The 15140-nt window shown below is 49.5% G+C and overlaps 1 protein-coding gene across 1 annotated transcript in view; it reads right to left on the bottom strand.

The window, feature by feature from the left end:
- JAG1 (jagged canonical Notch ligand 1) overlaps positions 1–15140 on the bottom strand; it is a 35600-nt gene that overhangs the window by 17996 nt on the left and 2464 nt on the right. Inside the window, exons 3-5 of the mRNA XM_021689196.2 lie at positions 7640–7691; positions 2092–2346; positions 282–342 (exon numbers count right to left, since the gene is read on the bottom strand). Coding sequence (XP_021544871.1) covers positions 282–342; positions 2092–2346; positions 7640–7691 — 368 coding nt within the window. The remainder of the gene's footprint in view (positions 1–281; positions 343–2091; positions 2347–7639; positions 7692–15140) is intronic.

Here is a 15140-nt window from a genome sequence, read left to right as displayed (position 1 = left end):
TTAGCACTTTAAGGGGAAGATTATAAAAACGTGTTATCAATTTACAGAACAGTTAATACATGACGTCACCGACTATGCCCATAATAAGAGTTTTTTCTCTTCCAAGAGAGAAGTGCGCACATTCCACCAGACAGCTGGTATAATTTAATAAGCTTCGGATGTGCCTATTTGACTTTTTTTTTAAGTTTTCTTGCCCTCCAAAGAAAAAGAGGCATATTCACAATAAATTCAGTCCCCCTCTTGCATTAAAGGATTATAAAAAAAAAAGTTTAGTCATTTACCTGCAGTCACCTGGGAGTTTGCAAGACCCATGCTTGGGACTACAGCCCTGTCGGCAAATAGCTGTAAAAACAAAACAAAACAAAACAAACACAGATGAGTCAAGCACACTGTTTCTTGCACCACCACCATCATGAGAATGGCCTAGCACAGTAAGCCTACAAAATCCACAACTTTCAGAGATCTCATGTCAAGTCCATTGTAAGGAGAGGAAGATGGGAGGTGCCCAAACAGCAAATCCAGCTTTAAATTTCAAGGCCATGCTAGCAGATCTTCAAAACATGATACTACTCAGGGACAAAATGCAGGCAAGTCGATGGGAGGAGGCGGGCGGGGGGGGGGGGGGTCTTCATCCAGTCTCTCTCAACAATAGTTATCCTGCTCCCTGTCAATTCCCACCCTCTCCAAAAGAACAGAAGCTGTGATCCCTCCTCATTTCAACCGCTCTGTCCCATGAGGGGCACATTCAGAGGAGTCCCAGCCTCCTTAACCCCCACACCCCCACCCCCTAAAAACGTCTGATGGTTCAAAAATCCCATGGGACTAACAAAGCCAACCAGGCTGACTTCATTTGGCAGGCTAAATCCAGAGGCCAGGTCGGGTGGTACTTTTGCAAAGTATCCTCGCAAAGCAATTCTGCTTCCTTTATTTAAAAAAAAAAAAAAAAACATTTGAACAGATGGTAAAAAATACTAAACATGGTTTTTAAGTAATTGTTCCTGATTTTTAGAACACCAACTACTTTAAGTACGTTTGCCAATTCTTTCATTTGGATCCCAGAAATGCCATCCTTTTAAAACTCTAGTGATTTAAGAAAAGCTCAGGAGACCTGCAAATTCCTCTTTGTCCTGCCCTTCAGTCACAATTCAAAAACTCCCTTTTTAATTTGAGTGCATCCTGAAAGAATTTACCAAATTAGGTGAAATAAGCAGAGTACAGTCATGTTTGGAGGGCCTACTCTGGTCAATGAGAATTACCCATTTACTAAGAATTAGAAGCTTTGTAAAGGTACAAACCACAGATGATGCTGTGAACATCTGTGACTATGCAGTTAAGTCCCTGAATCCCAGTAGAAGGGCTGGGACAACGGACAGCACATCTGCAAGCTTACACTGCTGTGATGGGTCCAACTCTACACGAGTCTGAAAGCTCGGGTTCACCACTCAGCCCTTCCCCCTCAATGCCATGGCCCCCGAGATGCCCCATGAAAGCTCGCCACAGGCCACATGGAGCTCAGGGGCATCATTTCCTACAGGATCACAAGTTCAGGCACAGAGCTAACCCTGTCCCATTTGGCATCTGTTTTGGGTCAGGTTCCTCAGAAGCAGAGCCTGAGACAAGGATCTGGGTATAGGAGAAGGGGACTGAAGGCAGCAGATGGGGCAGGGGAAGGAGCTGAGCAGGGGGTCTCAGCTGGAGTCTGGCTTCCACTTGATCCCAGAGGAAGCCCTGGAGTGTGAACTGTAGCATGGAGTGCAAGAAGGTTGGCTGGGGGTGGGGTGCCTGGCCTTTGCACCTCCATCCAGTCATTCACAGACTGTGAGCTGGAGGGAAGAGGCATGGAGTGCCAAGGCCAATGCTCTAGAGAAGGAACAGCTGTGAGCTGTTAGCAGCCAACACGGGGGGTGGGGTGGGGTGGGGGGGGGCACCAACAGCATCTTTGTGCCTCAGGCCTAGAAGAACAGCCCAAACATCTCCCCATCCCCCCACCTGAGACAGCCACTTGGCTGGGTGGGGACAGAACCTGACCCCAACGGCGACAGCCCCTCAGAGCTGGTAATAACCCACGCAGGTTATGACAGGCCCACGCACCTCTGTTACACTCTGGGCCCATCCAGCCCTCCATGCACGTTTTGTTGCCATTCAGGTCGCAGGCATAGTGTCCAAAGAAGTCATCTCGGGGTCGGCAGAACTTATTGCAGCCAAAGCCGTAGTAATAGTCATCACAGGTGACACGGATCTGATACTCAAAGTGGGCAACCCCTGTGTTCTGCTTCAGCGTTTGCCACTGCCTACTGGGGTTTATCATGCCCGAGTAGGAAGCCTTCTCAATAATGCTGTCAGGCTCTAGAGGCAAAAAATAAATAAAAATTAAAAAGCATTGACTGCATCAACAATCAGAGCCTCTCCCCTGACCATTTTGCCTATTTCACAACAACGAAAACAAAGGCACGGGGTACAAAATGTGAACAGTATTCAAAAGGGCAGAAAAGTGCAAAGTCTGTCCCGCTCCCCAGAGGCAACTGCCTTCACATTTATTTACCCTTGTTAATGGGCGCATAGTATTTCCCTGTCTGGGAATACAGTGAAATACATTCACCTAGTTCCTGACAAAGGTGCATTTAGGTTATTTTGACATTTTACAATTCAGCCAAGTCACAACGAATATCCTTGAACCCATCAGCCCATGTGTGTGGTTCTAGCAGTAAGAGACCTTCTAGAAACGGAAGTGCACCCAATCCGCGTCCATCCAGCCAACCACAAACTACCACGAATGAAGCCCCATCAGCCTGTCGTTCCACCTGCACAGGAAACTGGGTTTCCCAACAACGATGCCAACACAGTATAGATTATCCAACTTTCTGATCTCCGCCTGATAGGTAAAGAAGTAGCTCTTACTTTAATTAGCATTTAATTAAGGGATGGTGAGCACCCTTCCACGTGGTTACCAAGCCATCTGCAGCTGTTCCTGCGAACTGTGATCTGTTTCTCTCCTTTGCCAAGTGTTCTATTGCAGTGCTGGGCATTTGCAAAAGCTCTTTACATATTATAGAAAGCACCTGATTCCAGGTAAAGGTTAGCAAGCCTGCTCTTCTGGTTTTAGAGTCTCGGATCTTGATTTAGAAAGAATTGGTCTACCTTCCAAACTCTTCACTAGAAGCCAAGGGGTAGAGTTAGGTTTTTAAAAAATGATAAACTTTGCCACCTTGTCAGCAGCTGGCCCTTGTGACACGGACTTGAAGCATCTCACCTTTCACCTTTGCCCAGAAGGCAGAGGGGGAAAGGGACACACCCCAGTTTAGAGACAGATAGCTTGGGGGTTTTTCTGAGCTAAGTCATGCTCCTTAAAAGGTGCCTATTGGAAATGAACACACCCAGAGCTCGGGCAGCCAGCTCTCACGAGGAGCAAGAAGTGGTCCTGCCCCGAGGTCACTTATCATCTAGTCTGAGAGAACAGCCAGGTACCACGTGCCAGGAGTCCAGGGGAGGGACGTGAAAAGGAAGCGAGGCACGAAGTCACACCACAGCCTGATCTGGGGTTTTGTTTTCTTAAACCTGCTGGCACCAACCCTTCACCACCTTGTCAGACTCGAGGCCACCTCGGAGAGCCCGTATTAGGACCTACTCGCAACATCTGTGGTTCTTACCCACCCACGCCCCTGTTGTTCTAGGCCCAGGGCCTGTGCTCATTTACAAGGTTATGCAAAGCCAACAGGTGACCGGGGAGGAGGAGCTGAGGGGCTCCTTCCACACAACTCCCAGCTTTGCCCTAGTGTTCACCCTCTGGCTTTAACTGTCGTGTGGGCAGGACAAGCCTTGAACAAGCCACATACCTGCAGACTCACACCCCAGCGCACACAGAACCACTTGCAGATAACACTTCCCTAACATGAAGTTTTACAAATAAACACAGGCCGAAGAATGACAAAAATGTCCCTCCATTAACTGTGTGTGTGCTCTGCTGGTTCAATTAAAAAGTGAAGCGAGCTATTACCATGTGATTAGGAGGCCTTAATAAAGGAATTATTTAAACGCATGGCTCAAAGGCCTCCAGCATCTCTGGGGCAGGTAACAACCACAAACAACTCAGCTGAGAGTCCAGGGCAATCCTAAAGGCACACGCTGAAGGGTCTTTTTCAGTAGTTCAGTAGGCTTTCCACCCAGGTCTAGAAAATATGAAAACGATCATTCCGGAATCCTCCATGTGGCTAACAGATCAGTAGAGCTAACTTCGCAGCTGTGTGGCAGGTTTCTCCCAGCAGGGCCAGAGGCAGGGAGTCGGGGGTGTGGGACATGCTGTCTAGCATCTGGGTTATAGAGATCACGTCTGCTGCCTGCTTCTTCCAAGCTGCCGCCCCTGAATCGTACTTCCTCTCAGCTTGGGGCATAGAGGTGTAACCAGGGGCGGGGGGGGATAGTTCACTTGGGAGTCCAGCTTTATGACTGAAAAAGGTTGTTAGCAGACCCTCCTGTGATCTTCAACTGTGTGAAGATGGAGCACAAAGCCCCCACCACAGCCTCACAGGCCAAGGTGGAGGTAATGAGGCGAGTCAGAGCACAACCCCAGGGCCACACCAACCCACAAACCTAGGACAGGAGCATCGTCAAGATGGCTAAGCTAGGAGGAAACCCTGGTCTGAGTAAGCTTATTTGTGCTGACGTATCTCCAGAGCAGTCCCATAAACTGCAATCATTTGCACTGGGGGAGACCGAAAAATTTGTACCCTTATCTAGTGCAGCTCTGAAACAGAAGAGAAAGGATCTCAGAGGACGGACGACAGGAGGGCCAGCCTTAGACAATACTCTAACACACAAACGGTACCTGGGCTTCTTCTGGGCCAGCCTCTCTCTGCAGAGCCCACGTGAGAAGGAATTCTCCATCCTAAAACTCAGGGCTCTGCCTCTAAGCTGAAGCCAGGATTTTGGCAACTTGTTCGGCCCCCAAAGAGCAGCCAACTCCATCTGGGTTGCTCCACATCCTTGGCCTTTGCCCTCATGGAGTACCAGTCCCATGGAGGGACAGAGGGTAAAGAGAGTAATAAGCAAAACATTCCAGGCAGTGCAAACAGCATGTGAAAGGGCCCTGCGGCAGGACAGAATGAGAGGACGCATCGGAGGACAGAACGGTGACTGGTGGAATAGGACCAGAATCCGGATATGGTAGAAGACAACATGGGACGGAGTTAGTAGGGAGACAAGACGGCTGTGCAAGGCCTTTTGGGCCACACGAAGAGCTGTCCCAAGAGCCACAGGAAGCAGCCAAGTGGCTCTTAGTGAAGCTAACCACCAAATAGAATCAAGATGTACACCAGAAACTAACAGAGGACATTGTAGGTCAATCACATTTACATTAAAAAAGAAAAAAATGCCCTGGAATGGAGGATGGAGAGGCAGGAGGATGGAGAAAGCAGTGGAGGTGGGCCAGAGCAGATATGGATGGACTAATTCGGCCACCACCATAGGAGTTCAGGTGTCAGCAGAGGGTGACTTGACTAGCATAGTGGCAGGGGACATGGCAGGACGTGGCAGGACTCCAGTGCGGCACCGGAGAGATTTTTCAGAACCTGGAGGTGGATTCGATATGGATGCTCAGAGAAAGGGAGGTACAACAGGGTGTCCTCCAGATTTCTGGCTCATGGTACTAGGCGTTGAAATGCTGGTGCCAGTCATCCATGAAGGGCCCTAGGCAGGATCTCATTTGGAGAGAGAAGATGCCAAATACGGTTCTGAATGTGAATTCAAGATCCTTTGGAAGCACTGTAAAAAGAGGTTGAATAAGCCAGTGGCTTATTCACTCCTCTTTGGGGTTCACTAAGTGAGCTTCAGTGACCTGCAGTGGGGCATTCCAGGACTTTGGGGCAATTCCTATTCTTCAAGAGTAGAGGTCTGAAAACTCCTTGTCCCTACAAGTCTTCCTTGTGCCCTTCCAGTGACCTGGTGGCCCCCTCCCCAGCAAGGAAATGCCCCAGAACCCCAAAACAAGGCTACCCTGAAATGCAGACCGCCGTGGGCAGCTCTGGAGAGGCACCAGCTTCCCAGGGGCATAGCTACCTGACCCATGGGGTGAGGGAAGGCCCAGGAAGGGCCCTGCAGGGGCTAGGTATCCTGCACGCCCTAACAGGTGTCCTGAATTAGCTCTTGCCACAAGCCAGGATCCATCTCAAGGACGTTCACTCTACCAAACTCTTAACATCTCAGCAGGAAGGGAAGGAGAAGCCACATTGGCACCAGAGTATCTGATGAGTCTATTTCCCCCCTACCCAATGCTTAGTTACCACTGTAACCAGGCTCAATCAATCTCCAATGCCTGTGGCAGGGGAGGGAGGAGAGAACACACAGGTGTCTGTGACCCTGACTGGCATCGGCCACAACCACTGCTGGTTACCCCCCTCCCCTCCCACCACACCACAGAGGGACTGGGGATCCCCCTCAGGGAAGAAGTCCACAGATCTGGGCTTTGATGATGTTGAAGCAAGAGGAGGGACCCAAATGGCCTGCAGCCTCAGGCACACCAGGGCTCAGCAATAATTACATGGCCCTGGGGGGCCCCCAATGAGCCAGACTCAGCCTGAAGCAGCCCGCCTCACAAGTACCAAGCCCTCACTGGGCCCACTCTGGGCACTCGCCATTCTCAGATCGGCTTAAAAAAAGAAGGCATGGTGAGAAAACGAGGGGAAATGTTATCAGCAGCAAAAACAAAGAAAGGGTCAGTAAGGTAGAGATGCAAAAGGGAGGAGACATTCAGAGAAGGGAGGGCAAGGACAAAGAGTTGGATCAACCCTTCCTCCTACACAGACTAAGGATTTCAGCATGAATCAAGTTTTCCCAGGACAACCCTCCAGATCCTGCCAGCTAAAAGGAAGCGCGCAGTTTCCACACGTGAGGGAAATCGCCTTTAAGTCACATTTAAAGAGCAAAGACTACCCCATGTAAGCCAGGCTACTGCCATTTCCAGACACACCCTCTGTGACTTCCCCACCAAAAGCCACCCCTCGCAGCTCTGAAAAGCAACCTGCCCTGAAACAGTCCTCTTTCAGAAGGGGCCGAGGCAGCCGTGGTGCCTGTGAGGCTCTGGGATTCCACTTCAGTGAAAGGTGGGTCATGCCCCGTGTGGGAAAGAAACCCCCACCCACCGGCTAGAAGCTCACCTGCCCACCAAGTGAAATTCAAGGTCGGTCTTTAGATTTAGAGCTCAGCTCCACCTTTGCGGGCTTTATCTTCCTGATGAGAGATTAAACACTCACTTAAAGTTTAAATGGACTTTTAAAAAGTCACTACTTTGATCCTTTAGCAGTCTACAAGGTTTTAAAGTTGTAAAACCATTAAGATCGCTATCCTAAAGATAATCTAGGTCCCATATTCAGGGACTCAGTTAACTGGGACTCTGTCCCGGCCACTTAATATTCCAAGCGGACATTCTAGGGGAGGTTGTAGAAAGGACTCCACGGAGCAGTTCACCATGGGGTTGGGGGGGGGGGGGGGGGGCGGGGGGGGGAAGGGGGTGGGTGCAGACAGCAGGGAGTGGCCCAAGTCCTCTGAAGCACTCAGGAGACAGATCCAGCTCCGACACTACCATACTCCAAGCACTACGCTTCCAGAAAGACACACGTGGAGGAAAGCCCACTGCTGTGATACTTACGGAGAGTGTCGTTACTGGAATCCCACGCTTCCACAAGCAAAGTGTAGGACCTCTGCAACACAGAACAACAGCAGCTTAGTATCCAGAAATAGGGATCAGCTCCCAAATGTCCTACTTGCTTGGCCTCCCCTCATACCTCGCCAAATAAAACCGTAAAGTCAAAATGAAAACTCTGTTTGCTGTGGAACTGAGGTCCCTCCCTTCCCTGGCACCCACCCCCAGGCTGACTCCTTCCACCTGGCGGGGGCCCACTGCGTGTTGGTCATCGTCCTCTTACGCAAGCAGCCCAAAGTCATGATCAGGAAATACCACCTCCCTATGTGTGAACACTCTACAGTTTTCCAAAACTTTCCAGACCCCTAACGCTAGTGCAAGAGAAAAAGAAAAAAACCCACAAAGAATTTCTTCAAGCTAACCTAAGCAGGTATTTGTATGGGGGGGGGGGGCATCCAGTGAGGAGGGCTGGGTATTGCTAAGGTTACACTTTGGGCCCTGGTGGGGCAATCCCTAGGGAGGCCCCCTTTTCCTTTTCAGAACCCTTTTGAAAGCCCTGTCTGTGCAAGACCATCTCAGCTCCCACAAGTATCAGGTGACTCTAGGAAGCAGGGCGGGGCGGGGGGTAGGTAGGTGCAAAGAGACTAAGACAAAGGCGGCGACCCAACTTGGGGTGCTTGGGGGGCAGACTCTGGGGATGAAAGTACAAAAGGGAGAAATAATCGCACCCCCATAGGTTACAGCTATTGATGGACTTATCTGTCAATAAGATCTAACATTCCAGGAATAATCAGAGTCCACTAACTAAACAAATTCCCTGGACACTGGCAGGATGCCAGCTATTATACTGAAGGCACCTTTTATCTTCCAGGCTTATCTCGGAATTCTACCCCCCACCCCCAATCCAAGCCATTAGCAAATTCCCGCTTTTACTCAAATCTTCATTTGTAATTTAGAATGAGGTCAGTCTCACAAAACACCAGGGTTTAAATAAACCTGCTATCTTGGCGCTGGAGAAGGATATCGGAGGGGGGTGGGGGAAAAAATGACCCTCCTCCTCTGTATCCCTCTTGTCACCGACAGATACCAGTGCATCGGAAATAGCACATTGAGCACATTGCTCAAATAATACCCTGCGCCAGAAACACCATCACCAAGAGAAGGCACCTACAAGGGGAGGTGAAAGTGGAGCAAAAGAGAGAGAAAAAAAAGCGCTTCATTCATAACTCTAGGCAAGCTTACTGCTCACACACAGACACAGCGTGTTGTCTCCGAATATAAAAATATCTTGTGATAGACCCTGCCTTGGAATTCAGCCGAAATATGTTTCATACTCAAAGCAGAGCAGGATTCCATTTCGTTCACTGATAACTGTGGGAAAATGCTCAGAAAAGCAAGCAAAACCAGGCAAGCCGGGGCACATACCCAGCCCTCTCCTGTTTGGTGGCCCTGGGTCCAAATTCATTGTTGTCGTCATTAATGTTTTATTAGTAAAAGTTACACCTTAGTTACAGCCTCTAAGTTTCCTGGGACTAACTACAAATTACAGGACTCTTCCCTGAGAGCAGCAAGAAATTACATTTCTCTACTGATTGGAGGGGAGAGCCAAGTCCAAATGAGGCCAGATGTGGGGCTGTTTCTGTATAATTAAGCCCTTCGGTCACTGGCCACGTCGAGACCCATGTTCTCTACTTCCACGTATTGTTGTAATTAATCCTCTGATTAAATGCATTGATACCCGTAGTTCTGACAGACTCGGACAAGCGCTCAACATGTCATCGCCACAAACCCTGCAGAAGGGGAAGGCGTGCCAGGCCTGAGCTGGCATGACAGTATTAATTCTGCTTCAGGCTCAAAGGAGGAGGCATCCTTCCGTCCTTGCACAAGAGCCTGGAAGACCAGGCTGTGTCCCAGGCTCCTCCTCACCGGAGCTGGGAAGACCTCAGGAGGTGCTGACCAACACTGCCCAACCTTGAGGGAAGAGAGTTAAGCAGAGCAGCACCAGAGCTCAGGGACACCAAGTGTCATGATCGTCCATGAACTGCCTTCTCAGAGGTGGACAGGGGGTGAGGGCTGGGGGCTCCAGCATTGGCACCAAGGCCTTGCCAAACAAAATAAGTAAGACTCTCTGGACTGTCTCACTCTCCCTGGTTTCCGAGAAGGGCCAATGCTTCTGGGCCTCACCTCCCAGGGCAGGATTCCTCCCACCCAGCCTTCAGAAGATAGGATTCCCTACAACGTCCCTATTAGGAGGCCCTCTTACCTCCCACGCCATCCCCACACTATAGATCAACAATCAAGATAATTTGGTAATGATTATTTGTTGCTAGGAACTTTAATTTTTCCCAGGCCCATGCTTGACCTCTGTACATCCCAGAATATACATCCAGACTCGGGAAATCCAGACCATGCACTTTATGTCAGATTAGGCCAGTACCAGACTAAAAATCGGATGCAATCTGCTAGGATCATGTCACCCCCAATTTGTAACTGCAAATCTGACCCCCAGCAGAGGCCAAGCCACTAGGCACCCCCCCAAGGGCTTGGAAAGAGGGTGCCAGGCCAGATGATGGGCAAGTGTCCAACTTAACAAGTTCATACAAAAATACCACCCACAAGAAACAGAAATAGCAAATACCTGGATTTTTCTTGGTTTTACACTACAAAAGTAAGACTAGGAAAGTCCCCTTGCTTTCTTCTTTTTTCGTAAATCTCCCCAGAATGATGGGGGCAGGGGAGGGCAAAGCGGGAGGGTGGGGGGAGCTAACAGAACTTGGGTGTGGGTTTGCGCCTCCCCCTTCCCACACCTCCAGGCCCAGGGCAATCTGGCCACAGAGGCTGGTCCTCGTGCTTGGGGAGCAGGAAAGAGGAATGGCCAGCTCTCAGGACCACCTTTGGGGAGGACTGCCATGGCCTTTTACCTAGAGGAGGGGCCTGGCCTCCAACTCCCCAGGCGTCCCAGGCGTCCCAGGGAGGGCTGCGGCGGGCGGTGTCCTGCGCCCATCTGACTCCACAGTGGTTACCTTGGCACCGGGCACAGGGCTAAGCACTTAATTGCCACATTAAGAAGGGGGATGTAAGAAACAAAGGTAATTGTGTTGGCAGCTGGGAACTTCCTTTTCCTGGCAACAGTGGCAGCCAAACCAAGGCCTGAGAAGAGACTGCTTCCATTCCTGCCAAGCTGACGGACACAAACAAACCGCCATCCAAACGGCACGCGAGCGGCGTCCAAAACCCCAGGCCGCTGTGCTGGGCGGCTGGGGAGCCCACACTCTGGGGATGCCCGACGTGCCGGGGGGGGGGCCCATTGTGCCAGGCGGCCAGCCCCGGGGTTGGTCTGGGGCCCTGCGCTCTGCTGACTCAACTGTCGCTTCCTGTCGCGGGCCCTGTATTAGCAGTATTTTTTGGAAAGGCTGCATTATTCTCTGTAATCCTCATTTCAGTCAATTCGGCCACACTATTGTCCTGCCTGTGTCTGGGTGGCCACAGTATAAAATATTCCAGTCACAGACATATTAAATAAAGGCTTCGGAGATCGCATGTGTGGGCGCACGCACGCTCACACGAACAATTCACGGGTCCCACGGCTGTGGCAACGGGAGGCTTGAAGAGAGGACAACTGCCCCACAGCGGCCAGGCTAAGACGACTTCAGCCGGAGACAGCAATTTAGTCTGCGGGGCTTGACATTTCAATAGAGTCCTATCTGGTTACAAAGGGTGATTTTCTCATGAAAGCCCACCTCAAAGACTCACCAAGTGGGCCCCACAGCTCATATCCAGATTGGAGGCTGTCCATGAGATGCCCCCACCCCCTTTCCCATCGTTACCCTTACCTGTTTGAAAAGCATCCCACTGATAATTAAATGCACCAGTTACAAAAGGGTGGCGAGGTTAATAGATAGAATACCGAGAAGCCAGCCAAGCACAACCGTCCGGTTCACACAGAGCAAGCCTGAACAAGAAGCCTTTCTACTTATTTACCAAAAGTGCATAAAAACTGGGCTGAGCTGGTAGAGGACTCTGAACGTTAGACTATTTATGTACCACTTTTAACCACTGGGAACTACGTTGCAGAACTTCTTCCCTGCACATGCACTGCCCCAGTGACAAATGTCGCGGGCACCATGAAAACAAGGGCCACAGGGCAGGGCAGTCCCTGCTGTGGTCAGAAGCAAGCAAGGAGCTCACAACACGGCCACTCAGCACCACAAGCCAAGATAAAGTTGGAGCATTTCTGAATGTGGAACCCTGTCCCATCTCTGCCACCGTTTTAGGAATCGCAAGAATCATCACTTCCCGTGCATCCTAATAGATCTTCCTAAAGTTGAAAAGTAGGTTAAATGTACTTTGTTCTAATTTTTTAAGTGTATTTAAAAGCTGGAGCCAAGTGTCCCTTCTCTCAGAAGGAACACACTTAGAGTTTACCAAGGGGGGCTGCTCTGGAATATTTGCCTTTATGGATGATATGCTAACTATATGCACACTCAGAGATTAGTTACTATGTAAGAATGCATAATCTGGAAAGCTGGACATTGGAACCAAGGGCTGGCCCTTTACAACGGGCTGGTGGCTGCTGTGAATCCAGCCACGGCCTCTGTTTGCATCCCTGTTTTCAGCTCAGGAACATGAAGACTCCTTATTGCCTTGGCTACATTTCTTCATGAAGAACATTTTTCCTCTATGCTAAACTTCCCACATGCCTTCTACCCAAAGGGTCCCTTACCGCTCTTCGCTATAAAGATTTTAGGCAGTATTCAGATCGCTGGTTTTCAGGGGAGTGACATGCCTGTAAGAGGCTGATGCCGCTCCTCCTCACCCCAACGGCCTTGGTGCCAAAACTTCACTGTTCCCCACACATGTCTGAAGTCCCTGTAGAATTATGGGTGTGGAGTTGGTGGGTTGCAAAGTCATACAAGTACTGGAGGTTTGAATAAGTTGCTAAGAAACAAGACAATAAGGAGGAAGAAAACAGAGCAGTTTACACCTGGAAGAGAAAAAAAAAATTAGAAACCAAGTACCTTGAATGGGGATTTCATTTGGGGAACGGCCATTCTGCAGACACATAGCACAAAGTGAGCACAGGTTCCCCTCCCCCGCCAAGCCTGGTTTTGCAATGCAGATATGTCATTTCATCACTTTAATTTGACACAGGTGTCAGAGCAGAAGAGGTTTTCTCCACATGAGCACAATCCCTTGCTCTGAGCACTTACACTCCTGGGCGCGGTTTGTCTGCATGCACTGTGGCCACATGGGTTGTAGATACTGGCTGCCGAAAGGAGCCAGTTCAAATGAGAACCCCATCCCTCCACCCTCCACGTGTCCACACCACACCCACAGAGGTGCAGGTACCCAGAAACACAGCAGAGGGCAGGAAGACAAGGACATGTCAATTATATTCTGTGATGAACCTTGGGGCATCTAATTTACCCAAACTCGTGGCAGTTGTTCAATCAGGCCTTAAACGTGAAGGGGGCCAAAGCTGGCGTCCCTCTGGTATGCAAGAAACACACTTCACGGGATTTCCCTGAAAAACTCAGTTGTTCTCAGCAGCCTTTTATCACTGTCAATGGCGTTTAAATAGGAGGCCAAGAAGAGACCAGATATGTCAACTGCTTCCCCCCCAAGTTTCTCTAGATGCACTTCACTGCAGGGCCTGCAACGCATCAATTCAGCGAACTGGGGTTCTGGAGTTCCTAAAAAGCTTCAGGGGCTGGGTAGTGGTAAGTACACTAATGGATTTTTAATAAGCAGGTACTACCGGGATTTAGCACTAATTCTGGGAGGTGCAACTTAACCATTTCAATGACTTATAAATGGTTATTCCCAAATCACTTCCCGTTGAGCCCAATTACCTTCCATAATGTATGTTCTTATCACTGGGTCCCCCTGATTGGAGGGTCATAAATGAGGCCAGTTGCTTCAAGTCAAAACCCTGTGAGCACAGCACCGGTATGGGGATTAGACGCCACCAATGAGAACCACGAGCCTGGGGCTGGGACAGCAGACATTCAGTGGAACACAACCAGATACTATCCAATGGGCAGACCCACCTCTACAGAGCTCCCCACGTGGACACTGGAATGTGGACTAGATTTCAAATGTGACCGCTCATTTCCTCTTCTTCCTCTCTAGAACATGAACAGTTTGAGTTTGTAATTCCCAACAAAGACATGAATTATAGCACCTTCTAAACTGACCTTCTACCGTGCACCCTGGACCACAGCTCTTCCGTGGTCAGCACATTTGGGAGGACCCATGCGAACAGTAACCGGGACTGCCTAAGGGTCTGGGGCGCAAGTGGCTGGAAGTCCAAGGTGGTTTGATTAAAAAAAAAAACAAAAAAAAAAAAAACCCAGATCGTCTTTTCATCTTGAATTCTGTACCAAGTTCAGTTATTACTTATTCAAGAAAGTCAGTTTTAAATAGACATGCTTATTAATATTCAATTGCCAAACTGAATGAAACTGCTCTATGTACTTCAATACCTAAGTGCTTTCACTTCGGTTAACACTTACCCTGGAATCATTCTTGAAAGTTACAGACTGTGGTGTTTCTCTAACCACACTCGGGAAAATAAACTAAAACAATACACCTAAACGCCACTTTCTCTTGGGAAGTAAAGCTTATGTTTCACAGCAGGCCTTTTAGGGGGGCAGGGTGGAGACTCATTTATGAGTGATACATGCATTTGGCCCAACTTCAAAAGAACCACAGTCAGTGTAGCCCCAGCGGTCTCCCTATTCTAGAAAAGCCGAGAGTCTATTTCATGGTTGGTGACCCGTGGGCCCTGAAACCACAGAAGAGCACCAGCAAATCAATCGACTCTGCCCCACACACTGCTTCTGCTCATTCCCCATCTAGGACTCTGCCAAGTGTCAAATGGGGACAGACACACCTTCTAGGTCACTTTTCCAGAACCAGTCCAGGGAGCAAGGCTCCCTGTTCTCATCCAAGCGGTCCTCTGACTCTACTCTCCAAAGTGAGCCTCAGCCAGGCCTGCAGCTTTTCCACATCACTAATATGATTCCTTTTATGGTCTTGTGAAAAGCAAGGGGCTCCGGACTGATCCTCTGGAACCACCTGCAGGCCCCTTCCCCCTAAACTCCAAACACAAGTTCAAGGGCGGTCAGTATTCAGTTAACTTGGGCACAGATTAAAAAGTGGCCAGCCTCTTTAAAGTTCTCCCTAGCAGGGGATTAACAAACAAGATAAACACTCTTTATAAAACTGAAATCCCACAACAGACGCAGCCCTCCATTCTCAGAGAACTCTACATACCACGGGTTTTTATAAGTCACTTTTAATGGCATGTTTCCGATAACTGTCTTATCTCACTCATGGCAGAGGGCACTTTATAATGCCAGCTCCGGTAAATGAGGGCCTTGAGAGCCACCCCAAGATACACACACACACACACACACACACACAACACCCAGGCACTCAGAGCCACCCCAAGATATACACACACACACACACAACACCCAGGCACTCAGAGCCACCCCAAGAT

This window comes from Neomonachus schauinslandi, chromosome 10 (assembly GCF_002201575.2).
Source record: "Neomonachus schauinslandi chromosome 10, ASM220157v2, whole genome shotgun sequence".
NCBI classification, from domain to species: domain Eukaryota; kingdom Metazoa; phylum Chordata; class Mammalia; order Carnivora; family Phocidae; genus Neomonachus; species Neomonachus schauinslandi.
Note: the sequence above shows the minus strand (reverse complement) of the source record. Positions and strands in the feature narration are given on the sequence as shown.